At 39.8% G+C, this 27,197-nt stretch overlaps 2 protein-coding genes across 5 annotated transcripts; one reads left to right on the top strand and one right to left on the bottom strand.

Annotated features, from left to right (window-relative positions):
* The first annotated feature begins 776 nt into the window (after positions 1-776).
* On the top strand, positions 777-4,643 carry LOC134870707 (cartilage-associated protein-like). The gene is made up of 7 exons (XM_063893036.1): positions 777-1,321; positions 1,656-1,805; positions 2,047-2,218; positions 2,677-2,805; positions 2,895-3,040; positions 3,426-3,509; positions 3,604-4,643. Exons 1-7 carry the CDS (start codon positions 854-856, stop codon positions 3,748-3,750), a joined length of 1,296 nt encoding a protein of 431 aa, XP_063749106.1. The 5' UTR covers positions 777-853; the 3' UTR covers positions 3,751-4,643.
* Positions 4,326-27,169, bottom strand: adam11 (ADAM metallopeptidase domain 11). Of its 4 annotated transcripts, XM_063893033.1 has the most exons (27): positions 26,760-27,168; positions 26,393-26,526; positions 24,021-24,097; positions 23,435-23,501; positions 18,939-19,021; positions 18,053-18,110; positions 16,709-16,772; positions 15,743-15,882; positions 14,644-14,718; positions 14,424-14,495; positions 12,940-13,106; positions 12,620-12,704; positions 12,361-12,451; positions 11,846-11,897; positions 11,465-11,564; positions 11,135-11,206; positions 10,956-11,048; positions 10,749-10,829; positions 10,585-10,635; positions 10,238-10,301; positions 9,945-10,050; positions 9,656-9,769; positions 8,959-9,133; positions 8,741-8,855; positions 8,121-8,211; positions 7,097-7,114; positions 4,327-6,231 (listed from the first exon to the last, which is right to left on the bottom strand). In XM_063893033.1, exons 1-27 carry the CDS (start codon positions 26,815-26,817, stop codon positions 6,222-6,224), a joined length of 2,313 nt encoding a protein of 770 aa, XP_063749103.1. In that variant the 5' UTR covers positions 26,818-27,168; the 3' UTR covers positions 4,327-6,221. The 4 variants fall into 4 exon arrangements, with proteins under 4 accessions (XP_063749101.1, XP_063749103.1, XP_063749102.1 ...); XM_063893031.1 differs by lacking the exon at positions 8,121-8,211 and having other exon boundaries at positions 4,326-6,231; positions 26,760-27,169; XM_063893032.1 differs by lacking the exon at positions 4,327-6,231 and having other exon boundaries at positions 6,609-7,114.
* Between the last annotated feature and the right edge of the window lie 28 nt (positions 27,170-27,197).

The following is a 27,197-nucleotide window of genomic DNA, read 5'->3' as shown; positions in this document are numbered from 1 at the left end:
TTGGAATCGTTAGTAATACACAATATGTCTTTAGGGGTGTGTCATATTTTAAATGTGGTCGACTGCTGAGATTGATTAACATGACTAGATGTTTCGTTTTTTATTCAAAGGCGTCCGTTTTCCGCTTTTATTTTTGAAAGGAAAGCCTCTCGTTGTTATGTTTAGCTTGGTTATTCAGCATCGCTGCAGACAGCGGAGATCCGCCTCTGTGGCCCAGACTCTCAGCCGTAAAGAGGCCTGAAAGCCCCCAAAGTTTCAGCTTTTCCACTAATGCCGTGAAGTTTAAAACGCACGTTCAAGTGATGACACGTCCCAAGTGGACTGGCAAAAGTTCCAGTCTCTTTCAACATTCAAGACCTCCAGCCCACGAAATCAATGATGTTGTGTAAAGCATGAATAAAAAGTCTCCATAAGACTTAGAAGAGAAATCAAATACATATAATGAGCCCAGAAAAAGTTTTAAACACGTCCTTATTAAATCCTCAAACCCAATAGAATACTCTTTATTCATTACTATAGGACTTAGGTTTATACATTTGTGCTGTTTTTTTTACTCATGTTAAAGTAAATTTACATTAGGGATTAATTAACAACTGCAGATCAAACAGGACAACAATGCACACTGAAGCAGTCACTTTTACACACGCATAGTCTTGTGCCAAATAAAGAAACACAGCAGTGTGTGTGTGACAGCTGAAGGCCTGCATGGAGAAACCCGAGACAGGTACTCCGAAACACCCAATCCCAGAATTCCCATAGAGCCCTAAGCACTTCAGCAGACCACCAGTCAGGCACTGGAAAACAAGAAGAACAGAGAGAGGAAGCGGAATAATATGTGGGATATTACCTTATCATGGTTGCATTTTGCGCAAAAGGAGACGCTCTAACGCTATTGACGTTGCTCTGTTTGACCTTTACTCTGAGGTCAGATGCGCAATATGAAAACTACAATTTCAAAAAGTTCCCTAAGGAGGAGCTCATGCCCCTTACCACTGCCTACGGATTAGCTTTGGATCATTATGCAGCAGAAAAATGGACGGAGTCGATCAAATATTTGGAATTGAGTTTGCGATTGCATCGGCTCTTCAGAGACAGTGTTAGGTACTGCGTGCTGCACTGTAACAGCAGCAAATACGAGGAACTTTCCGTCACTGGAAATAAGGATCTCCACGTCTACTGGCACGTTATGATGAGATCGTCCTGCCAGAAGAAGTGCAGAAAGCATTTCCCCGCGCTGCAGCTCCCTCCTCCGAGCAGACACACCTTGGAGGATTTCATCAGGAGAACTCCCTACAGATACCTGTACTTTGCACACTCAAGGGTGAGATACATTGTGTTACAGGACACCTTGAATCGACATATTACAGTCATATTTACAACATTGATTTAGGTACAACATCCTAGTATGAACAAATCAACACATTGCATGGCATTTGCAGAATAAATAAAGGCTTTAACAGTGGATTTTGCAAAGTTGTCCTTGGATGCCAGGGGTCCTTGAGAAAAGCTAAATTGTGGCTTATACAAAATACCCAACAGGAAAATGAGTACTACAAACCTTAGTTCCAACATACTTAAACTGAGAAAAGTAAAATGCCGCAAGTTAACCCTCAGTAAATGATAAATAAGTGTGGTCAATTATTGTTTTTCTCCAGCTGAATGACTTGCAGAGGGCCGTCCCCTGCGCCTACACTTACCTCCAGAAGAACCCAGAAGACCAGGAGATGCAGCAGCTGATGGAGGAGCACAAGAGCCAGTACGACCTGAAGGGCTACCTCTTCGACCATGAAGAACAAGCCTATGAGGTGAGGGCAACCTAGACTCTGTCCTTCATAAAAACAATGTCTGCATTGAAAAATTGCACAATGTCACATTTAGGAACAACATCCCACTCCCTCAAAGATTACAGATTTATCAACCATGTATGTTCAAACAAAAATTTTAACCACTGCTAGGGAAAGACTCTGGCTTTTGTTTCAGCATTAGACATCTTTCTTTCCAACCAGCTTTTTCTTGCTCTGACAGTATAAATGCTGTCCTTTCTAGGCCTCCTTTCTGAGAGGAGTGAAACTCATAAATTCAGGTGACTACAGCAGCGGAGTTAAAGAAATGGAGGACGCTCTGGTGCTCTACCTCCAAGAGTATGAGCTCTGTCAGGCAGACTGTGAAGGGATCAGTCAACTTTCTCCAGACAGTGACTTCTATGCAGTCATAGCAGGTTAGTATGCATTCAGAAAAGACATGCAAAACAGCAAAACAACTGAACTTGCTGTTGTTAATACTTTAAAGGTTAAGATTTCACAGAACAAAAAACATACATGTTTATACATTTGAAGGTTTTCCAATATTTAGATAAAATATAACGCATTGTAAAATCTTCATGTCATGTTTCAGATTTCTATTAGTTGCTTTTTCTTCATTCCTCTCCCTATTTCTATTTATGTCATTGAAGTTTTTTTTAATTCATTCTATCATCTAGCCATTTTTTAAATAACCGTTTCATGATAATTGGAATATAAGTACTTTTACTTAAGTATGATTTTAAATTGACTTTCACCTGCAAAAGAGTACTTTTAACAATGTATTGGTGCTTTATATTACGTCAAGGACCTAAATGCTCCTGTCTCTGGTTATTACTGGGTACTTAATAATAAACTCTGCTCTGCTTCTCCACAGATATATATGTTGATGAACTACGCTGTAAGCTGAAGTGCGAGGAGAACTTGATGCCTAATGTCGGAGGTTATTTTGTGGAGAAATTTGTGGCCACTCTGTACCACTATCTCCAGTATGCCTATTATAAATGTAAGTCTACAACAGAAACTGAGCTCTCCATTTCTGCTTTCCAAAAACATCAACACTCATTTGAGTATCTCCTGTTTTTCTCCTATCAGTGAACAATGGCCGCAGTGCGTTGCCCTGCGCTTACAGCTACTTCCTGTTTGAGCCTGAGGACCAGGTAATGAAGCAGAACCTCCAGTACTATGGTGCCTACAGTGAGCAGTGGGGCCTCCAAGAAAAACACTTCACACCCAGGATGGTGAGAGCAAATAGTTGATCTGTCTCAACTTGTGAAAATAACAGTTCATGATTTGTTATTATTCCAAGAGATTCATTTTTATGAGGACAAAACCACTTACAAAATGTCAACTCGAAAAACGCTGAGGAACCAAAGACTAAAGTTTGTCGTCATCTGCCAGTTATTGTGTTGCTAAAGCAATACATTTGCAGAGATACAAACCTATCTTTTCAAATTAAAATTAAAATGTTATAACCCTAATATTTTTTTTATAATTGTTTAATGTACCGTTTACTGAAGGCCACTATTCAAATGTTAGTTCTCAGCTATTTGAAGCAGAGGCTGGGACAAGCACACAAAAGGAGTTTGTTATTCTCATGCTCTTGCTGTGTATCTGTTTGAACAGGAGGCTCTCAAACTCTACAACCACACCGTAATCCAGAAGCAGATGCTGACCTCTGCACAGAAGTACCAAGAGATGGATGATAGGGTAAGATAAAGGGAAACACAACATATTTTCTTAAAATCTTACAAAAATGTCAAAAAAATTCATCTTAAACCTTTAGATTTTGGTTGACTGTTAGGATTTTCTTGGACCAGAGGAAGCGGCACGTTTAGCCTCAGAGTCTCCGGATGCTGAGTTTGAAGGGATGGGAGACTATGAGGAGTCTTTCACTGCTAACTGGAGGCAACCGAAAGGCAAAGGAGATGCTGGGGAGTCAAGTATCTGAAGAGAGCTGGGGAATAAACTTTTGACAGTATCAATATTAACTGTTTTCATACCAAACTGGAGTCTGATAAGGTGTCCAACCAATTAACAAGCCCGCAAATGAAAGCATTTTATCAGCTTGATTAAAATACATGCAGATTTTAACAAGTGAATGACCTATTAAAACTGCATGCATGCCTAAATGCAAGTATTTACTTTCAGACAGCACAATCAAAGGTCTTGCAAGGATTAATTACTCAGCAACATTTAAAACATTATTAAGTATAGAACATTTTTATAGTTGGTACTTCAAAGCATGCAGCATGCACTATGAAGGAAATGTCCATATGGCAGACTAAGCATTCATTTAGTTTGTACCTCAAGTAACAAAATACTTTACATTCTTCCAGTTCTCAACTAAAACACCCCCAACAAATATTTACAAATACAACCTGATAACTAACTAGGAAGAAGTTCAAGCAAGTTGACTCTTCACCACTGTAAAACTGCTGCTATACAACGTCTTTTAGAATCACAGATTGATAAATATACATATAAACCTGCAAGATAACATAAGTTACATTTAAAAGTGACTATATTTTTAAAGCTGCATCTTAAAACAGACATGCGACCAATGTAACACACAGTAATTGTTTGTCAGATATGTTTTAATATGCATTTTGATATACAATAATATGAGTATTTACATTATAAGCTAATACTGGTTACCTCCCTGGGACTGAACGACGTTGACTTCCATATGTGAATATAGCGCCAATAACCTCGTCCAACTTTAATGTGTGACGGCGGTAAACACAGTGTGACCTGTAAAAGTCTGTCCTTGAGTATTTGATTTTATACAGCATGTACACGGATTAAAGAGTGAAAGTATAACCAAAGGGTTGACATTTTAAAATAAACAGACATTTGGCTTTTTTCTCTCCTGCTGTTCAGTCAAAATAAGGTTAGCATCTTGTTTCAAAAACGAATTTCTCTGGCTGACTTTTTATTCATAAAGGAATGTAATTCAATTTTTTACTGTTTCTAATTTTAGAGGCAGAGAAAATGTCAACATATTCCTTTAATACTGGCAGTGTAACTCAGATCATCTCTTGTGGCGGATGTGCTAATGCGCAGTTCCTCGTTGTTACGAAGTGAAATATAGCGTCTTTATAGAGGAGGACATCTTCTGAACCTGGTTTTAGACTCCCCAGAGAGGATAAACAGAGTGATGCACATAAAAGCTGCAGACTCTTTCTCCTAAAGGGAGAACATGCTTCTGACATATCTGAAATATATATTTATTGCTTATCTTATGGATCTATTAAACTATCTGACACCCTTTAAAGATAAAGCGCATTTGGATCAGCTAGAATGCACATAGAAGCCAACTTATAATTTATGTACACACGTTGAATCGAGGGACATCCTGTGTTAAAGCAGAGCTTGGAAGTCTGATCTACGTCATAATTTGCAATCTCTCAGAGGCATGTAAAAAAAATACATGATCATGCATTCAACAGTTTTGGAAACCTAGAGTTCCGACTCCCTGAAACTGCAAAATTCAGATTCTCTTTCACTTATTGAATCTTCAAAATGAGCAGTTTTTTCGCTGAGCGGCAGGAAGAGTCTTCTCTCTCCAAGCTTGTGCTTCCATTCAGAGCGGCAGTGAGTCACTGCTGTCTTAAAGAGTCCACACTATAATACACTATGTACATGAGCACCAGCATAATTGTATGCATTTTGGTTGTGTATAGATCACATATCATACAGCAGGATAAAACTTTTGGTGTGTACCCAAATATATTTAAATGTCATCAGCGCAGAGACACAACTAGCTTCCTAGCGGGCCTGAACTACATTCATACATTAATGCATATTATGAAGAAGCATTGATTTAGTATGGACTATTGTCAATAATGATAGGCAGCACAAGGAGCAAGTGTTACTAAGGTGTGGCCTAGCACACAAAAATAACCCTCATCTAGACTGATAAATATCTCTGTTTCTTTTTCAATCTTAGCTTCTATTGTACTTAAAGTCAAATCACTGAGAGGAGGGGGTTGTGTTCTCCATGAGGTTATGTATAAAAAAGGGAAATTGCTTTGATGAAATCACTTAAAGCACAGGAAATGCTCAATGTGGCAGAAAATCAGCTGTAACCAGAAGAAGGAGAAGGTTAAGACGTTGAGCACACTTCAGGTAAGGGCTGAGTGTGTCTTGGATGAAAATGCAAAAAAAATATGGAGATACGGCCCATGTTTGGGACCAGACGAACACTGACAGTCTTTAAGATCTGGTGGGAATGTGTCCTCAGGGCTCAGCTAAAATAATAATAATAATAATGAAACTTTTCAGGAAGTCAACAGAGACTGCGGTAATGAAATCAGAAAAGGAAACAGAAGAGGTCTGAGGGCTCGTAAGTGGAAGACATCTTTGTTTTGTCTCCCAATGATGGACCGGAAGGAAGACAGGACAGCAAAGAGACATGGCTCATGATTTTCTGGAAAGAGAAGAGGATGAAGAGAAAGAAGCAGAGGAGGAAAGGAGGGGGAGAGAAAAAATAACGGTGAGGAATCTGATAGTACTGACAGGGCAGCTTAGACTAATTAAAACGTAGCAAAAATTGTTTTCATTATAGATTAGTTTCCAGATTATTCTTTTCATTTACTGTTTTTGTATATAAAACATCAGAGACCATTTAAAAATACCCCTCAGGATTTGTTAAGCCCAAGGTTTGGTCCAAAAAACCAAGCAAGTCAAATATTTCTTATTTGAACAATAAATCAGTTGACACATTTTCCAGTTGATAGAAAAATAAATGAAATCATTGCAGCTGTATTGTAGATCATAATAAAAAAAATAACCAAAACCAAAAACTTAAAAAGAGAATTTCACCTTTTAATATTGAAATAATTATGAAATCAACATTACAAAGTCAACACTCCAGCTATCTTCTAAAAAAACAAAAAACAAATGAGAAAAAGGACACGCAGCAAAAAATGATAATGAAGCAAACCTGGATAAGAGATAATAAGTCATACAAAAAAATACCATCATGATTAAGTTGCATAAAATGTTGTCTATGGGAGGGTGATGCAAACCAAAGGCTATATACATGCTGTGGTATTGGTCCATGCTGAATACAAAAATGAATGTGTGTGTGTGTGTGTGTGTGTGTGTGTGTGTGTGTGTGTGTGTGTGTGTGTGTGTGTGTGTGTGTGTGTGTGTGTGTGTGTGTGTGCCTATACATCTTTGAAGATGCTGATCAATAAGCAGAGGATTCTTATAAAACTCATGGCGTTATGTCGACACAATGAACAGTGGGTAAATATTTTGAGAATCAGGGCGGTTAAGCGGCATCGTACCTTCCTCTTCGGATGTTTCTGGATCCACATTGTGGCAGGAACAAGATGAAAGGAGAAGACAAAGAGAAGACAAGTGAAGTAGAAAGACAGATATTATCAACTGTTCATTTGGGCTAGTAGCAGAGAAAAGGAAAAAGCATGCAATGAACCCGAGGCTTTAAATGCAAAGCATCAAAAGAGACACGTCACATCTTTATTTTTTGTTAATCAGAAAGTGTACAAGCAATTTGCAGTGGTAGAATGTATCCAGGCAGGTTTGATGCTACAATGTTAATTATGAGGTTAATGCAAAAGGTTACATTCGCAGACAAGCATTTTAGTCTCTTTGCATTCTGCAGGCATGCCACAGCAAAGCTATCATGAGGCAGGCAGCATTGTCGAGTGTGAAGAAACAAACTCCAGAAAGAAGATCCAGTTGTGTGGAGAGGAACATGGAAAAAGGCTTATAGAGCTATTTGTTTTTTGGGAGATTGTAAGAAAATCTTCATAGTTATTCCATTCTTTTCACTTTGCCCTCGTTTAGCAGACTCACAAAAGGACAGATTTAAAAATATGGGGATTTTATTTATTATTCCAAGCATTCTTCCTCCTTTTCAAAATCTGGTGCCTACATCATCCACAGTTCAACACTACCAATCAACCTTTGGATAGAGATTCAAGAATGTAAGAAGCCTTACAAGGCTAGCACAAAACAAAGATGAGGATTATCCTAACCCCTAATCCTTTTACCTAAATTATAAAAAATAACAATCAAATCAAAGTGGCCAATCTCCCCATGAGGAAAGCCATTAAAGAGTTTACTAGCCAGAGATAAAAAGACAGGTTTCTAAGTATGATAATAAACGCTTGCCGCGTCTAAACCCCATGTCCTGCACGTCCACCAAAATTCCCACATGGTCTCTGGTTGTGAGAATGGGTCAGATAACAAGCAGAGGAGCATTCAGCAGTGGGCCGCAGGCGTGTGTGTTAGCTGACAGAGGCACACAGCAGGCACACACAGTTGGAGGCATGCCAGAGCTCTTACTTAAATCCCCAGCCAGTTCCCCCCAGGACTATCGCTGCCACCAGAATCGCACCTGCGACCGAACCTATTATGATATTGGTACCACTGGGACCTGTGGGGGTGAAGGGGTCAACCAGTGAGGGGGAAAATAGGAAATAAAATAATGTGAGAGTGCTCAATACCAAAAAATAGACAGACATATCCTTCAGTCTTCTATTTTTAATAATCAGTGCCAAAACTATTTATAGCATTATTGTATAAAATAATGGATGGGTGCCCAGTGGAATTTGTGTACATGCAAAAGTGTACATGTGACAACATATTGAAGTGTGGACATCAATAGGCATACAGTATTTATCTTTTAGTACAGACTTTTTTTTATCATATTATATTTATGAAATCGCTAAAATGTTAAAGTAAAATGTAGTTTTCATTGTTCTTGGAATATTTTGTTGATAATGAGATTTAACAAGGATTAATCATTTCTTTTTATATATATTTTAGTCTAATTGATAGAAAATAAATGAAGTTTAGTTGTTGTGAGACGCAGGTCGCAGGTTTGTGCGAAAATAAGGAGAGAAAAAACAGTAACAGCACTAATAAAAGAGCATTTTTAAAAGGTAAGCTGCCAATGTAGTTACCTTTGTATTTCTCGGGGCCCTCAGGTGGGGTGGGGATGGGAATCGGGTCGAACACACTGCAGTCCTTCCCTGTGTAGTCGGCATCACAGATACACCTCACCTCGTTGCTGCAAGTCTGCAAGACAGAGAGGAGAAAGTTGAGCTGATGCATTTAAAAGCTTATCTTGTTTACTATACACAAAACTTGGTTTCCTGCCGCAAAACTCAGACAGACTCACCCCGTGGTGGGAGCAGATGCGTGAGATAGCAGAGCCCGGGCAGGTGCTGAGGTTGAAGGTGGTGACGGGGAGGCAGCGGCGCTCCAAACACATCATGTTAGGCCCGCATGGCGTCCCGTCCTCCACGTAACCCATATCCAGGCCGTCATCCAGCACCGCATGGCCGCCCCTGCAGGTCAGAGGGTCACATAAAACCATCAGTCGTTTTTGACTAAAAGTACTATTTGTATCAAAGGTGTTAGGTTCAGTTCCAGGATGAATCATTCTTCGGACATCAGTGCTTTCTTTATGTGTTATTTTTTGTTACCATCCTCCTTCATTTGGATGACTTGTTTCACACATTTTAAGTGTCTGACACTCTCTTTGTGACTACCAAAACGAAAGTGCAAGGTCCACAACACACCAAATCGAATTGTATGTATAAGCGTACCTGGCAACAAACTTGATTCTGATTCTGATTAGATCTACCATCTTTTGTACACGTGGTGAATCCAGATTAAGATAAAGTAAGTTAAAATAGCAAGAGTAAGAAATAATAGACCAGTGCATACTAGAATCACAATAAAAGAAGCATACATTTAATAAAAGACTTGGGTGAACTAAAAGTAATATTGCTCAAATTGAAGACATTTAGGGAACATTTTAATTAAGTGGCCAACTCTATTTGTTCATCCTCCAAAAGCAGCCTCACCTGCAGTCCATGTATCTGTTCTGATGGTGGATGGTCAGACTGGTGAGCCTCCCCTGCAGTTCACCAAACCTCGGCCTGTCTGTCAGATTGGTGCACAGCAGCAAACCACACAGGACGTCTCTGATTGGGACAAAGAAGGTAAATGATTTAAAAGGACTGAATGCTCCATATGTAAAAACCTATGTAATTTTATAAAAGCAAAAAACAAGCCTCCTCATTCAAACGATGTTGTTTCTTGCAATTCTGTGTGTATGCGTTAATAAAAATGCATTTTTATGAAGCCATGCTGACTCACTGCTTGTTGCACTGCACCCATCCCTGACCGCTGGAGTCCGGCCCACAGTTCCCTTTCTCTGTGCCCTCAGAGTTCAGCTTTTCATAGCAGAACCTGTCAGCTGAGTCTGAGCAGAGAGAACAGAGGAGTCTTTGACTTTTATCAGAACATCCCATAGCCTTGTTGTATAGTTACTAAGCATTTGTCAGATTATCTCAGATCCAAATGATAGATTCAAACATGTGAGCGTGTTGAAACTATCAGAGGGCTGTGCAACCTGGACAATTAGAGCTTAAGATCCAATGCAAACCTACTGTAGCCCCACAGGTTCCGGCACTGTCCATCTCTGGTCTTACAGCGACCTCCATAGCAACGACCCTGGGGAGGACAGACAAAAAGAGAAGCATGTTTTAATAACCGTTGTGCCTCATGGTAACAAAAAGCTGCTTTTATTGCCTTTGATCACAAACATCTATTGACATTATATTTGTTTATTATCACTGATTGCATCTTGATCATAACTTTCCAATATGTACTTATTTTACAGGGTTACAACCTCCTTGTCATTTGGCTTAGATGATGTCACTCCTTATTAAGTCAAAGATCAGCAACAACAGTTATCATGATGTATTAAATGTATTTAAAAATAGCTTGATTTCACCTGTCCAGCATCACACATATAGCCATCAAGTTTGTGGACGTTATGAGGACACTGCAAGAGAGAGACCCTTATATTACATGACATTCTATAAGCGTCTTTTTTTTAATAATAAAAGAACAAAATATTCTTCAAGCATAGTTATGAATGTATAGGGGGACATTTACCTGGCTGGTGTCTCCCATGCAGGTCTCAGGGATGTCACAGTCGTTTACAGCGTCACGGCACGTCACCCCTCTCAGCTCGTACTGTCACAAACAACCATAGAAGAAGACGAATGAAAAAAGCAAGATGAGTGCAGTATAAATAATTAGACAGAGCCTTAAGAAACAGATGCAGCTATGTAGATAACGTGATGTATTAAAGTGGTTTACCTTGCAGTCCCTGCAGCAGAGCCCATTACTGCACATGGCATTGTGGGTAAGCGTGCACTTCTTACAGCAGTTGGCGCCACTCTTTGTACACTCCTTCGGGTCAGAAAGGGTTTATAGTACATGTTTAGATCAATTGTGTCCACAGGCAACAAGATATGAGTAAATTGAAATGTGCTCACCACTAGTGATCCACAGTCACACTCCTCTCCCATCTCCACATATCCATTCCCACACTCTGGTGGGTCAAACAACTACAGGGGTGGAAATATAAGTCAAGTAAATTCCAACTATACAGATCTTTTGAACAGACAACAAAAATACAATTGAATCTTTAATTATTCACAGATCAAATCTGTTGCTGTGTGTACTGATGTGCTGAAACTATTTTAGTGATGTGAACCAGGTCTTTAAAGTAAACAGGTTTGTTTTGTGTATCATGTAATAAGAAACAAAGTTAATGTGATTAAACCCCCGCAGATCCTCTCTGGTGATGACCGATCACCTCTCACCTTGTTGGGCTTGTTGAAGAGACAGCTGCCTCCTCCCTGCTGGAGGAAACGCAGGTACTCGTCTATACTGCAGCGAGAGAACTTCCTGGGCAGGTAGTAGCTATTTGATACAATTAAAACAAAGAAAAATGAATCAACCTTTCAACTAAAACAGCTTTGATATTTCATCCAGATAAAGATACATGAAGTTACTTAAAAAGTTCTGTTTACAAAGTATATTTAATATTCCTAAAAGAATCACCCCCAACCCTAACTGAGAGTTAATGCTTTACTGAGACAAATAAAAGTAAATCAGTGTGGAAAATATCTGTCTTTGTTTCACAGACTCCTGTTTTACCTGGGAATGACTTCTTAATGTAAGGAAAATAAAAAGGTGAGTACCCTGTGTCCTCCATAATGCAGCCAAGCCATGGGTCTGGACACCGGCAGTCTCCTGGACACAAACACACAACAAAAAGGAATCAAGCAACTCTGAGCTCTCACCACCAGGGAGAGCTGTTACTGCAGCGGAGGTGGAGTGTTATTTAAAACTATCAGCACACACAAGTTAACAACTAAAAATAACACTTTCTGTATTATTACATTTTAATTATAGAGAGCTTTTAAAACGTACTCAAAAACACTTTACACATGCAGTTAAAATACATACAAATTATAAAAAGAACAAGACATATAAAAGATTAAAGAAACAATAAAAGCAGCTATAAAAAGGTGGGTTTTGATTTGAAAAAGTAAAGTTTGGTAAGGATAAAAAACATATTTAAGATATAACAGGGGAGTAGTATTAAGAACAACAAGAGTATGTTGGGTGTCGCTGATCCATGTCAAAAGAGATCGTCCTCGTATGAATCCTTTAGGTAGATATCAACCTACGTCTGCGTAGACGTATGTCTCACCTGCAGCGAGTCGCTCTTTGTTTCTCAGCATTCCGATGTTCTGGCCCAGACTCTGACTCAATGTGATGGCCATGGGTCCCACACCGCCAAGCTGAAGGCACATACATACACAAGGTTAAAGACACTAACCCTGCCTGAGTTACACACGGGTGAGAATTATTTGTTTACTAATACACCATTTCTTGAGGCTCGATGGACAACTACCATGATTTGTATCTTAAATCAATAATATAAACATTGTTAAGGACACAAATCTCACCTCATTAATGCCTCCACCTCGAGTTAAAGAGCAGATTCCCCCGATGTAGGCCGCCTCACTGCGGGCGCTCATGAACGTCCTCCCACTGTAGGGAAGACAGACCGAGAAATGTATGAAAACATAAATAAATAAAACAATAATAATTATGAATCTTTGACAAAATCTTTCAGACAGAAACGAATATGCATTTCATGAATAGGCATGAAGAAGAGTAAAGAAAAAGACCAAATGAAGATGAAGAAGCAGCAGGAAAAGAAAGAGGAAAGAAGTAGAAGGAGGAGGATCAAAAAAACAACATCTAAAATATGAGATGAACCCACGAGAAGAGATGCACGGCATCGCAGCGCTCCTTGATGCTCTCCTTCCTGTACTTCATGAAGTCTCGCAGGGTGAGCAAGGCATCGTCGCCCACGGAGACCCTGTTTTCGGCAGACCAGGTTTCCATGGCCACCAGAACGATGCGAGTGTTGAGCTGGTCCTTGTAGATCTGCAAACATCGAAAAGAAACAACAAAAAAAAAACATCAGAAAACTCTGTCTCTCCTAAATGTGATCTTTTCTTTTTAAATGTGTTTGTCTTGCAGGATAACAGCATTTTAAATGACCTAAAAACTGCAGTGAAAACAAACTACAGTATCAAATGTTGGTTCTATTGTAATGGAGGAATAAATATGAATCTTGGGATTATATAAAATGTTAGATTCAAGCCATATTCCTACCTGGAAAAACGCTAAGAATAAACTGAACCTGTTGGATGGGCCCAAAAAAATAAATCAGGTCTTTGGGGTTAAGTGAGAGTTAAATGTTGTGGATGGTGGAGACGGAGAGAGTTGTTTCTGGGTGGGAGAAGGCAGACAGCAGTCGGTTGCCGTGGAAACCAGCATCACTAGGTCTGAAGAGTTCCCCGTGCGAGGGTTACAGAAGAGGAGTATTTTCTTTTTTTGCACTTCACCTGGTTGTGATGGAAGGTAATCATGTCCGATCAGTGTAATCTTATTAAGGTAATTAAACATGTTGCAGACAGCTCAGTGTTTCCAGGTAACGCGTCAATACGTCATTCTGTTACAGCAAAGACTTTCCATTTCTTAAAGGCGTAGGCTGAGACACTGGAAATATTTATAGCTATCCTGGTTAAACCTTTATTTTTTTCTATCTATTATTATTGTGCAGAGTTCATTGCTAAAGAGCAAGGGTTGAAATCGGAAGTAGGTAACATTTTATATGTTACATTTTGGGCAAAGATGAGCTATATATCCAAACAAAGCTCTTTTTATGCCAAAAAGAGTACATGTGAGTCCAAAACCGATCCAGAAGACTCACACTTAACATACTCAACTAATTTGGGACCAAAAAGGGTGAAGAGGCTGTTTGTTTGGTGCCTTTTTAAGACATGTAAATAATGTGGAAAGATGGGCAATTATTTTTCTCTTTACGTTTGTTCTTTATGTATGAGCTGAAAAGTATGTAGCTCATGTTAATGCAACATTAGGGGTCTCGAAATCCCTCCTATGAAAAGACCCTGTGAAAGGTTTTGAAGACCTCAAGAGATGATAGCAAATATATGGCATTAAAGTCTTTATTAAAAGTGGAGTGAGGAAGAAAAAAATATTTTTTTTGTGAATAGGGATGGCAGCTCTCCCACTGAGGAAAGTTTCATCCGCAGGAAGAAAAACTCTGAAATGTGGCAACTGTCCTGATTAAGCTCAGGAGACTTCCTACAATAGACTCCCTATGAAGGGTGGTTTAAAGAAAAAAAGATGATTTGAAGAGAAGCTTTTTGTCAAATGAACAATATTTCAACTCACCGCGTCGGCCATGTTCACCACCGCTTTGGCAAAGTTCTTAGTCTGAGTGGTTGACCGTCGAAGATGCACAAACTTACAAGGAGAGGAGAAAAACTTTAATACTGATTATAAAGTCTAATGAGCTGATTCAAATCCTTCTTTCATAGGAGTCACGCTCACTTCCTATAATTGCTTTTATGCAGCTGCTTCGGAGATAAGCTAATATAGGCTTCACACGTACCAGCTCATGGTCGTTCACCACCATCAGCTCGATGTACTTTGTCTCAGTCTGGACGGTGCGCTGGCCTCTCCGCACCTGGAGGGGGCGAAAGAAATCCACACAGTCAGACTTCTGAGTCCGCCGTCATAATCACCTTCACACAGGACAAACAGACACACACAAACACAAAGCCAACACACACACAAACCCAGCAGGTTCTACTGAATTACACACACACACTCATAGAGACACACATAAATGCTGATGCTGGTGAAACTCTAGTCTTTGTCCTTGAGAGGAAAACACAACTTGGAAAGCAACAATCATTCTTTCATTAGAAAGAACTTTGCCCTGAATCTGCATATCTCCATATCTAATCTACTTCAGGAGACTAACAAGTAATAAAACAAAGCCCAAAAAGACTTTAGAAGTGGCACTCCAAGTATAAAACAAAAATCCTTTAGGTGAAACTTGATTATGAATTTCAAGGTACAAAACTCTTTCTCATCAGGACTGTGTAGCAATTGTTTCATCAAATTTTCTTCAACCAGGCAAAATAAGCATTTTATTTCAAATGTTGCTCACTTCTTACTGGCACACTGTACAATACTGGATTTTCAATTTAATACCAGCGAAAAGCGAGCATACATACAGGCATTAATGTCTCAATTGAAACCAGCAATGTTGATATTTAAAATAAATGGATGGTAAAAAGACCAAGCCTGGGAAAACCCATACCTTTAAAACTTCACACACTCTGTTGTACAAGTCCAATCAAAAATTAACAAAGGAGCATCTCTTGAGTAATTTCCTGAGATTTTAGAAAGCTCCTTCAGACGTACAACACTACTACTCCTTTCTTACTTTCCATGTATCTTATTAGCATGAAAGCTGAGAGAGGCTATCAGCATGCGTGTGGAAATTTGGCTTCATCTAACAGACTGACAGCTTTGTCTGTGAAATATTAATAGTGTTTGCATATCTCAACCCTGATGTTTCCCTCATGGTGACACTTTCTGAAAGGCAAGCCACATGTTTCTGGCGTTGGGCCGTCTGTGTGCGTACACAGAGGTGTGTGTGCCAGGAGAAATAGACTCAAAGAGGCCGTCTGAAAACTGACTTGTCTTTTTAAACGTCGCAGGCTGCCTGTAAAGACAGACTTCTCCTCTTCAGACAGGTCGTCTCCATCCTGCAGCTCCTCGTCTCGCTCTTTGTGGTCATCTGTTTGCCCCTCGGGCTTAGTGCTGTTCAAAGAGCATCCTGGGAAACACACACACACACACACGCACACACGCACACACGCACATGCACAGAGTTAGTGAGATGGAAAAGTGGCTAGTCATCAGTGCAGGGATGGATGTAACCATGTATTTTAGTCCACTGATCTGCAGAAAAATCAATATCACAAAGCGAGAGGAGGAGAGAAAAGGGAAAGGGGAGAGTATAACTGGCCAAATGGAAAGAGATGGGGTGAGGAAGCAGGGAGAGAGGAAAAGCAGCGGTTGGGTAACAGGAAGGAGGAGAATGAGGGGAGGGGCAGAAAGGCAGATAGTCTCAGGGACAAAGAGGATAGGCAAAGAAAAAGCTGCCAAATGAGACGTTAAGCAAGGGCGAGGAGGGCAGCTGGACAACCTGAGGAGGACACTGTACGCTGCAGTGTGTGTGTGTGTGTGTGTGAGAGAGAAAAGCCATAAAAAAAATAGACTTGCATAACAGAACATTTGTTTCAGACGATCCAATATGAAGGACGAGGCTGAACATGTTGTCTCTGAACAGCCTGTGGGCTTATCGTTAACAAGAAGCATCCTGCCAGGTTTTATCAAATCTAATGTGTTGACAACAAATGAGACACCAAACCTGCATCACATCACAAACTCTACCAAAATCAAATCAGTTGGACATGTCTATGATTTGTATTACAGCAGGTATCTTGTCAAAAAGGATTAAGAAGGTCAGACGAGGTACAGTAAAGGGATTTTGTTTCTATCAAACTTTTAATGCATAAGGAAGGGCTGAAATACTTTGTAACAGGGGAAAGTAACTGCGAGGAGTTTCTTTGTGGAGATTGTTAGTAAGGCAGGCCTACCTGGACAGGGAGGTGGGAAGAGGTCAATATCCGGCATCCGATACACAATGTGTTCACTCTGCTCCTGGAGGTCAGCCGGGAAATGATAACAGAGAGTGATAGAGGGAGAAACAAACAGAGAGACAGGGTGGAGGAATGAGTATGGCTTCTTTCTGCAGCTGAACAAGTATAAAAACCAAAGTCAAGTTGTAGCTATAGAGTATAGAGTTTTATGTCGGAACTTTTCTGAGCCGCTTGTTTTAAAAATGATGAGTGAGAACATTGTTTGGAAAACTGAATCTGCAATGCCTCAGTGATTTCTAAAGATTTGATCTATGACACAATCCAACCCAAACACATGCATATGAGCTTCCGCATAAACAGACTCACGCTTGTGCAGGCACGCTACTTGTCTATGCAAAAACTTAGGTAAATAATAATACATTAAAAGTTAGAGCAGCTGATTAAGTCACAAGGACATCTTGACCAACTCTTCCCTGTGAAAGAGCATGAAAATCGTTGAGTTGATCCAATTATGGTGACAACATCATATAAAGCTAGAAATGACTTCAACCTGGACCTGCATCCACGGCTGCCTCTGGGTGAGAAAACAGGGAGAGAAGTGCTCTGATGCATAATTAATTAATTACGAGGCTGTCAAAATGGCAATTACACTAGTGGACACTGTGGCACACTTGAGCTCGGGATAAATACTTTATGAAAATAACCCCTCTCACATAGAGAGCCGAGGAGAGAGAAAGAGGGGAGAGAACGGTTTTGAAGATGAGCTGGGAGCCTATTGATCCATCTCTCCAGTATATGTAATTGAGCTGTACATCTATTACCGTGGGCCTTAATGGAAAAAAAGCTCAGCGTCTTCCACTCCAAACACTTTCTTCTCTTCCCATTCATCCCTCTGTTATACACCCATCTCTTTTTAATACAAGAGCAGTTCCAAAAATCTAATTGCAGTATTTTGAAAAGATCCAAAAGCTTCGTTTTTGTCCGTCATTTATTTCTCTGTGAGATGACATCTCCCTCAGATATGAGACAGGAGATGCGTTTCGGAGGTGGTGGATTGCGTGTCAACTCAATACTTTCCATAAAGCCGCTCAGAGATAGAGTAACACTGTCTAAGCAGACGGTAAGTCATGGAGACGGAAAAGGAATTTGAGCCTGTGGGCGACTTTAAACTATATTTTGTTGAGTTTGAACGCTTTGTGCCAGGGCTGCGATATTTTGTTTATTCACACAACCTTGATGCAACGTTGGTTTAATGCCAAAGAATTTGACATGTGTGTGTTTACTACTAATTCAACTAGTTGACCCTCCTTGCTTGGTATCTCCTGCAAAGTCCTGACTCACCTCTCCACTGCCAACAGGTTCAATCCCGTACGAGAACTTCCCGTCAGAAAACATTCCCCTGAAAACACAAAACCCAGTAGAATGTTAGAGATGGTTAGGGCATGTTTGTGTCCGTATGTGTTGTTGTGCTTTAAATTTGGCTTGCAGCAGTACATGTTTATTTATGTTAGAAAAGTGTTTTGAAATGTTTAAACCCTGCCGCAGGTTAAATATTTTCTAGTATTTTAAAAAGATCTTCGGCTAATATTCACTTTGTGCCTTATGTTAGATGACCAGACTGATAACACACTCATGTTTTTATGGTACACATAAAAACATGCCTGGTAGCGTAGCACACAGACTGGAGAAAGCTAGCCTGGGGATGTACAGAGGTAACAAAATGAGTGTAGAAGCTCACATCTTTGTTTGTTTTATCTTTGAAAGAAAGTTCAACGATACCAATTTGCTATTGTGCAAGTGATATGATATGTACCAAGCTAATTTGCTGTTTGTATGGATTAAACAAACCAGAAATAATTAGTTAATGAGCCCTTGAGATGCCAGTAGGAGGATTTTGTTTGACAGAGCCAAGATAGCTGTTTCCCTGTCTCCAGTCTTTACACTAAACTAAGCTAAGCAACTGATGGCTCCAGCATGATATTTACCAAAAAGGCTCCAACAGTGAATCATTCACTTGAAACAATTTTGAAGTATTCATTGTTATTATTTGTGTGATTTCTTCTAAACTGAAAACTGGGCTGGTATGGATTTTCTACTTGACTTAACTTAGCAGAACTCCTGTGCTTTTGTGCAAATGTACAGTAATACAGAACATGTTAGTCACGCAATAAGACAAAACTTTGAGTGTAGATTTATGGTGAAGTGACAACATTTCCGTTGGACTCACCGCAGACCGTGGCAGGTGGACAGTGCAGCCCAGGAGCCCGGCAGCCCCCGCACACGCCCATGGTAGTAGCAGTGCTCTCCTCCCTGGAAAGAAAACATAAGTAACATTGACACACTGATCATCCACTAACAATCACCTCACTTTTCCGGAAACAACACTGACTGTGATCCCCTCACTGTTTCTGATCTTATGGCCCCTAAATACAATGTAGGCAGGTGTTCACTGTCAGTCGAACTGATGGGTCAACTGTAAGATATCAGTGACTCCGGGAAAACCTACACCTACAGAAGCTAACAGAGTTTGAGTTTCACCAAGAAAAAGTTCTGGGTACAAATTGTGTCTATTTTAGTGATGTGGAGAAAAATGTAAGAGTGAGAATGATAGTGGCCTTTTTCCTAATTGTATTCATTTTATATCTTAATTATCCTCATTTATCTTGGTCTGGAGCATAGGGTGAGAAGCCCACTTGTTGTCCCCCTCTTGATAACTTGTAATGGGTGGCTTAACTTTACACCTGGCTTCCAGCTACCGTCACCTGGTTATTCATAATCCTCTAAAAGGTTTCGCCTGGATGATCATGTTTTGAAGATAGTGTTTCCGCGCTGCCTCTCACAGTACAAGAATGATCAGATTACGACAATCTGAGAGGAATGAGGAGTCATTCAAGCAACATGTGCATGGTAAATGTGTGAGCTAACAAAAGTTGAGGGGGCAAAAAAAAACTTTGATAGGCAGTATTACACTAAGGATAGAGTTCTTGGATAATCAGGCGGGCTGCATATAAGTAGATGGAGATTACAGTCACATGCTGTTTGTGTGTGTGTATGTAAGAGAGAGTCAGTTTCAGGTGTTTGTAATGAACCCCAATAAGTCATGTCTGCCACCTGAGCCTGCTTTCGTCTGGCACAGGCTTATGGACCAAAAAGAAAAGAGGCAACGTGGAGCTGCTGTTCTTTATGCTTGGTCAACCTTTACTCCGAGCTGGAACTCAAGTCTGACAAATCTCAATGACAAATCAAGTACGATCTCACCCAAAAATATTTCCCATTACAAATATGACTTCACCTGTTATTTACATGGGTTCATCTCCTGATCTACAGCAAAAGGGCTACTGTACTGTATTTTTCCGCTTCAAGCTAAAATCAAAGGCTTTTTTCATCCATTACCCGCTGGGAGTCCAGCGTGGGGGAGCTTCAGATGAAACAGAGTCTGTCCGTCTGTCAGACATGATGTCTCAAAGGACACACAGAGCCGGTTTCACTTTGATTAAATTTGGGGGAGGGTGATGTTGATTTCCTTTTTTTCTGTTTAGGTGTTTTACGCCGATCTGATTATAGCAAGGAAGCTGTTGAGCATTGTAAACCATTACAGGCTTGAATGTCATTTCCACCAGTTCCACATGACAACATTAAGGATTGGAGGGTAAATCAAAACAGATATACTACAACCAACTCCTTGATAATTGCAGTTAGTCAGAAATGAATCACAATCCCTAATGTAATGCCTTTCGGTTTAGAGATCACAAGCATGCATCCACAAAAGCATTAATTACAAGCACAAAAGTAACCGAGAAATAGATCATTTAAAGTTGTAATAAATAAAAAAATGTAACATCACTTGATAATTTCAGAGATTGGTTTAAGGGTCAGTATTCTGACAATTAACCAAAAATAATAACTACTTTTATCTAGTCCCAGTATTTTTCACATCGCTTATTTAGAGTCAGTAGCAGCTAAACCGCTGAGGAAAAAAGGGAGTTTAATCATTTATACCGAATAGTGAGACAGCCCACAGCACTTAGTCAGGGGCAAGATAATAAATAAATAAAAAGGTCGGATTACAAGGCTAAATGGAGGAAATCAAATTGTCTAACACAGCAGACACACGCTTACTGTGAGTGGTTGATGTATGGGCTTCAAATAATGGCCACTCACACAGACAAAGAAACCATGTTGTACGAGAAACCATGGATTTAACATGAAATATCATCGATGCCGGGAGGACAAGGAAAAGTAAGCAGTATAGAAGTGTGACAAGAAGAATGAAATAAAAATAGCTTGCAAGCACAAATAGAGACGAATAAGCACTTCTGTCCTGGAGAGACGAGGATTAAATTAGACATAAGTGAGTTATAAAAGATGGAGTTAACGCGATGCCTGGACTTTGACTCAGCATTGTTGAGCTGAGAGGAGCAGAGGAAGGGTACTGAAACAATGGGAGTTGATGTAAAGAGAAAGGAAGACTACATGGTACACAATTATAAATGAGTCTATTTGACATCCTCAGTGACAAGGAGATGCATGTTAACTTTACAGAAAAATAAAGCCACACTCGGCTAAGGATAAATGATATTTAAACAAATTAAACAGTGAAAACAAATCATCCTTCAAAGTGTATTTTCATCAACAATTGCAGGGATGGAGATTATTACACATTTCGAATAAACTCAGCAGAGCATTAATATATAAAACAGCTTCTATCTATTCAAGCCCATCTTCATCTCTAAAGCAATGTCTCCTCTAGTTGTGTTATTTAGATTCAATGCAACAAGCCAGTCACCAGCTCTATGTAATAATATGGATCTACAGGGACCAATAAAACGTGACACACAAAAGGCAAGAGGAATTTATTGGCACGTCAATAAAACTCAAATAAAACAGGATTGAAATGGTGGTGGTGGTGGAGGGGGAGGGAGCTACATACAGTGTAGCATGCAGAGAATGAAATGCCCATATAAGCAATATCTACATTTGATATACTATAGAACACAATTAACCCTACCATATTAATCCAAATTGCCCACAAATTCGGTATAGCTTTCGCAAATCTAAAGTATTTGGCATTCATTTGTAACTCCTTTTTCTTTGGAAAGCCTTTGATACCGAGAGCAAGAGTTGTTATTAATTAAATACTTTATTTGTGGTTTAGAAAAATCTATCTAATGGGCAGCCACTCTCAAAACATACTACACGGTGTTCCCCAAGGATCAATTCTTGAGCTACTATTATTCTCAAAAAGTATCTTGCACATTTCATCAAATATGAGAAATCCTACTGTATTATTTTCAGTTGTAAATATATAAAGGCCAACAAACAGTGCATATTTGAGGGAGGCCAACACAATTATCAATATTTGAGAATGATTTGAGGAGGATCCTTTAAATTTGAGCATTAGAAACGTTGAACAAAATACTAAGTGGGCCATTAAAGATGAAACAAAAACGATGTGCTATGTGATTGGACAAACAATCTTATAGAGACACTGAACTAAATCACTGCACGGTTAAAGAATGCTCCATAATGGTCTAAAACTGTGTTAGATTCCCAGACATCAACACTACTAATTCATGGCTTGTGTTTTATAATTTTGCTCCTACATGATCTAAACATATCTTGGATATTATTGTATGTGATACGTTTCGTAATTAGGCACTTACAGAATCCACACAAATCTTTGATATTGGGGTTATTGTTTTATGTGATATAGTTAGAGGTAGATTCCAATATTATACATCTGGTTGCAAAAGTCAGGGCAATGGTGGTTGTAAGATTTTGTGTTGATGTTTCTGGAAATGTCCATGATTTGAATTCCCCTCACGACCCGACAACATGGACCAACACTGCTGCTGCTGACTGCTTGTAGCCAAGGCAACCAGCTACTGATTGGTCAGGTGGTCGCATAGACAAAGACAGTGAAAGAGAGACAGCGATAGAGAGGCAGGAACAGGGAGGGAAAGACTCAAATAAAGCAGAGGATACAGATGTCTACCAGATGTTCTTAAGTCTAAACACCTGTTAACATTGTTATAAGGCTGTTTGATCAAATGTATAATGCACATCGGAGACATCAGAAATCCGTCCATGTGCAATGCAACCAGACTGCTGATTTTGGACATCAAAGATTTATGATGTTTCAACTGATGTAACAAACCAGACTATAAATCAAAACAGATGACCTAACACAAACATCTACACTTGCCTCCACACATACAAACACATTAGCCATTTCTAGGGTTATCTTCCTGAATTATTGGATGTTGATTCTGTTTAACTTCTCTCAAGGGAAATACACCCATTGGAAACATTACTCCCTGGGAACAAGGTAAGCTAATATTGCAATAGATTAAACCTTTATGCACTGGCACAAATCAAATAGCATCCAATAGGCTGTGATGGTAACTTCTTTTATATTCAAATAAAAATGATGATGCAACTATTTCCCAAGAGTTTATTGAAAGGAAAAGTAAAATATATACAGAAATAAAGATAAGCAGAAGAGCAACACATTTGATAAGCTGAAGCAGAATATTCTGTCTTTGTTGCATCACAAAAATCAGTAGGCAATTATTTGTATGTCCATTGAATAATCACATAGATGATTCAATATCGCAGATCTACTTTAACATCAATGTGAGAGTGGTAAAGATCTTCAAGTCACAGCCAGAAAATGCATATCCCAAAATGTCAAATTGTTTTTGATAAGTGGGATTGTCTTACCATAACTTGAGACAGTTTTCCATCCTCGCCATAGTGACGCTCCACATAGTCTGTAGACAGCAGGTTGCTGGAGAGAACAAGAACAAAAAAGTGAGTAGAGCAATCATCATTCTAACATTTAGTTTTGACCTGAATTCAATGCGTATTTGGAAAAGCAAGATTGCAGCACTGACTATTAACTGCCGCTATGGGTCATTATTCTGGAGTGCTATTTAACAGAATAAGATTTCTCGTCAGACGTTCTGACTTGCCTTAATCTAGATCAACAAATGTCTGACTATAACCGAAGGGTCTGAAGATTCATTTACTCTAAGTGTTCAGAAAACCAGAGAAAGGTATTACAGAAATGCAGTCCATTATAGCAAGAGAGAAGGTATACATTTAGCCAGTAGCCAGTCCTTATAGTGCCAACACACAGGACATATAGTAAAATACCGTAGGTGGGCGGGAGAGACGGATAAGGAAAGATAGGTGGTACTCTAAGCTTTATATGCAAGTATGGTCATGTCAGTGTCTGCTGTAAACAAACCATTAAACAGTGTGTGGGGTGGATGTGTGAATTCACTGCAGGCACGAAGCAACTTACTGGTTGAGTTCCAGGTCAAGGATGAATGATTTGCCGAACGCCTCCACCAAGAAGCTGCTCTGAGCCAAATGGACAGGCTGAGGGAGGGGTAGAGGGAGTAGAGCAAAGGGGAAGGGAAAATAAGCTACTTAAATTAACATTTGATTGAATGTACAAATGTTTTTTGAATTGGATGTATTGTGTTTTTCTGTAATGATAGTTTTCAGGTTAGCACACCTCAACACATCAAAATCAATGAACCTTCTTACAGAATTTCTAGTTTGTTGAGCTTTTTCCCTATTTACACCTACATATGATGCAGTATATACCATATAATAACATGAAATGATCACCACCTCAGCATTATCAGGCTGTTGTCCAATCATGTTATCAAATAGAAGAAACACTATACATTCCAGACTCACATATGGAAAATGACTACTTCTCTCTAAGCCAAGGTCAAGCTTTCGTATAAGCTTCAGTTTCTAGTTTATGTGTCGTAACGCTGCATAGAGGCCAGCTCGTCAGTACAGAGGTGGATAAGCAAAAATTAAGACTTCGAGTGATGTGCAATAAACTAAGTGCTTGATAAGTGTATTTCTATATTAAAAAAACAGGCTTCTCTTATTCACACACTGCATGGTTGGGGTCCCAGACGTTGACTCAAACAAATGACTCACTAATTTGTCAAGTATTTCATGTTTAAAGGAAGAAAAATGTGACAGAATAAGAAAAAGAGAGGGTGGGGCTGGGATCTGATGGATGTAAGCAATTAAATTATTAACAGTAAGTGTGCATAGAGACACAAGCAACAAAGACATATAATAATGGGTTGTCCTATTTTGGTAGCCTCTCCTTGAAGTGGAGACAGTATCATCCATCCCCGAGGCTTTTTAGGATAACACTGAGTGTTGGGGCTCAGTCTAACCTTGCTCCAAGGTGAGCCTCGTGCACGTTAGAAGACAGAGCTCTGTGGTGGCTCCCATCAGGCAGGTCTCATTAGTATTGCCATGCACTCTCTGCAAACCACTTAGCATCAATCTAAACCTCCACTGGGTGCATATACTGTACAATAAAAAGCCCACAGCCTGTGAGTAGAGATAAGAAAGCTGCATCGCAGTTATGACTGAAGATTTATACTGTATAGTAATTTATTATTTTTACATAAAAGACAAAATATCCAATTTGGACAGCATCTCAGATCAAGACACTGAATTACAGAGTTGATAGACAACTTTTTAAACAATTTTTGCCATCTGTAAAATACGAGTATATACTAATTACTGTTGATAGGACTAAAGCATTATACTGTATAGGCTTTAATCATTTACAATGGGCATTTTAACCACTTAAACATAATGGATTATTAACTATAAGAAATGTATTGAATGTCAGGTCCTCATATATCTCAGTTGAAAGAAAAACATCCAATACATTTTTACTTATAGGATTTTTTTGAAAGTCCTTTTGAAGTTGAGATGAGCATTAATACTTCTTAATAGTGACAACAAGCGTCCATCTTCCAAAGAGCGTCTACAGTCTCCAAAACTATGAGACAGCATGCCGCCCTCAGAGGTGGCTGAAGGTCAGACCTGTGTCATATCCACTGACAGCCTGCAGTTGACTGACAAAGTTTATAGTGTAGGTAACGAGAGAGGGCAGGTAGAGGTGTGAAATATAATCTAATGGACTGTAAAGGAGGAGGCAGCTAGATGAGGGGGGGGGGGCTGAGTTTTTTCTGCCCTTTTATGGCCGGGGTATCATGTGGGGGGTGTCACAGGGTGTGGGGAGTGACAGACACATGACCTCAAAGGGTGACTAACAGGGGTCACTCAGGTTGTGACAGGGAGCAGATGAGGACTAAAGGAACATCATTTTCATAGATTTTCAGAATATTTTATCCATTTATCTAATGTATTCCCACTACTGTAATCTAGATGTTTTTGTTTTATTTTAAGGTTATGATAGGTTATTAAAAAAATAAATATTGATATCCTGTTAATAATATATATATGATGATATCGTTTAAGTAATCCAGTGCCTCTTAAATTAAATGAAGATGAATGATGATTTCAGCCTATAGCTCTTTAGATATCACAACAGTATTTAAAAAGAGACAGTAAAAGCAACACAAACTTGATTAAGTAAAAAAAAATAAAGCAGCTGAATGCATCTCTGTGATAATCTGATTTCTGATTATTTACCCTCTTGTTTGGTCTCAAAGAGCTCAGCCATTCTTCATGATTTATAAGAAACACCATTTACTGTGGCGATTTGTTCTCAAGCACTACTGACTAGAATATGAGGAAACTGAGATTGGATGAAGTGAGTAATAATAAACGTGTGTTTGTGTCTGAATGTAAAACACAGTCACAGGTGCAGACAAAGCTCACCTGCGCTCCGGCTGTGGAGTTCTTGACCCGGGTGTCCAGGCGGCTGTGGAGCAGCTCCTCCTGGGAGTGGATCTGAAGCAGGAGCCGCTTTGGCTGAACAACCTCTTCTGCAGGCGGCAGTCTTCCCCCCAGACCTGCAGATGGCACAGAGAAAAAATGTGTTGTTTATGGATGTGAATGTGATGTTAAATGCCTCATTTCTGCAGGGTTCAAGAAGCTGCTGGTGAGCCGCTTGTTGACATCGATGCATTTACATCGTGCTTAACGGATGCAATAAATGAACCGTATATTTCTTATGTTTCATTAGCATTCATAACTGGTTGCGTTTGACAAACTAATTAATTACATGAAAGAAACAAGGTCTTACCTGTCACGGCGCACCGTGCGCACGCTGCAGCGAACAGCAGGCAGCTCACCGCGAGCATGATGCTCTCATAGTCCCGGGGATTTCCTCGGTGCAGCGCCGTTAAATGAACTGATAGTAGCCGAGAGCGTAGCTGCAGCAGGTCTGATGTTGACAGTGTTGTTGACAGTGAAGACGAACACAACAGCGGGGTTCCTTTGAACGCAGCGCCCGCATCTCTCACCGCCGTTTCCCGCCTGTAGCGACTTAAACGCCCCCTGACGAAGCTCCTCTGCTCGGCTGCAGCAGCATGGTGTGTGCTGGTGTCACGGAGCCACACAGCGGGAATCACACTCCTGTCTCTCGGCCTAACGATAAACGATAAAGATTGCTTTAAGCAGTGAGGCTGCGCGAGGAGTCGTGGACCTGGAAACAAGGAGCACGTGGGTTTTGACGGGCCCA

This window comes from Eleginops maclovinus, chromosome 10 (genome assembly GCF_036324505.1).
Source record: "Eleginops maclovinus isolate JMC-PN-2008 ecotype Puerto Natales chromosome 10, JC_Emac_rtc_rv5, whole genome shotgun sequence".
NCBI classification, from domain to species: Eukaryota; Metazoa; Chordata; class Actinopteri; order Perciformes; family Eleginopidae; genus Eleginops; species Eleginops maclovinus.
Note: the sequence above shows the minus strand (reverse complement) of the source record. Positions and strands in the feature narration are given on the sequence as shown.

Coding starts and splice junctions, on each gene's coding strand:
- LOC134870707 (XM_063893036.1), top strand. CDS start 854: ATGGTTGCATTTTGCGCAAAAGGAGACGCTCTAACGCTATTGACGTTG. Junction 3,041..3,425: donor AACACTTCACACCCAGGATG/GTGAGAGCAAAT, acceptor CTGTTTGAACAG/GAGGCTCTCAAACTCTACAA. Junction 3,510..3,603: donor ACCAAGAGATGGATGATAGG/GTAAGATAAAGG, acceptor GTTGACTGTTAG/GATTTTCTTGGACCAGAGGA.
- adam11 (XM_063893031.1), bottom strand. CDS start 26,817: ATGCTCGCGGTGAGCTGCCTGCTGTTCGCTGCAGCGTGCGCACGGTGC. Junction 18,111..18,938: donor TCCACCTGCCACGGTCTGCG/GTGAGTCCAACG, acceptor TTGTGTTTTCAG/GGGAATGTTTTCTGACGGGA. Junction 10,636..10,748: donor GCATGGGAGACACCAGCCAG/GTAAATGTCCCC, acceptor TCTCTCTTGCAG/TGTCCTCATAACGTCCACAA.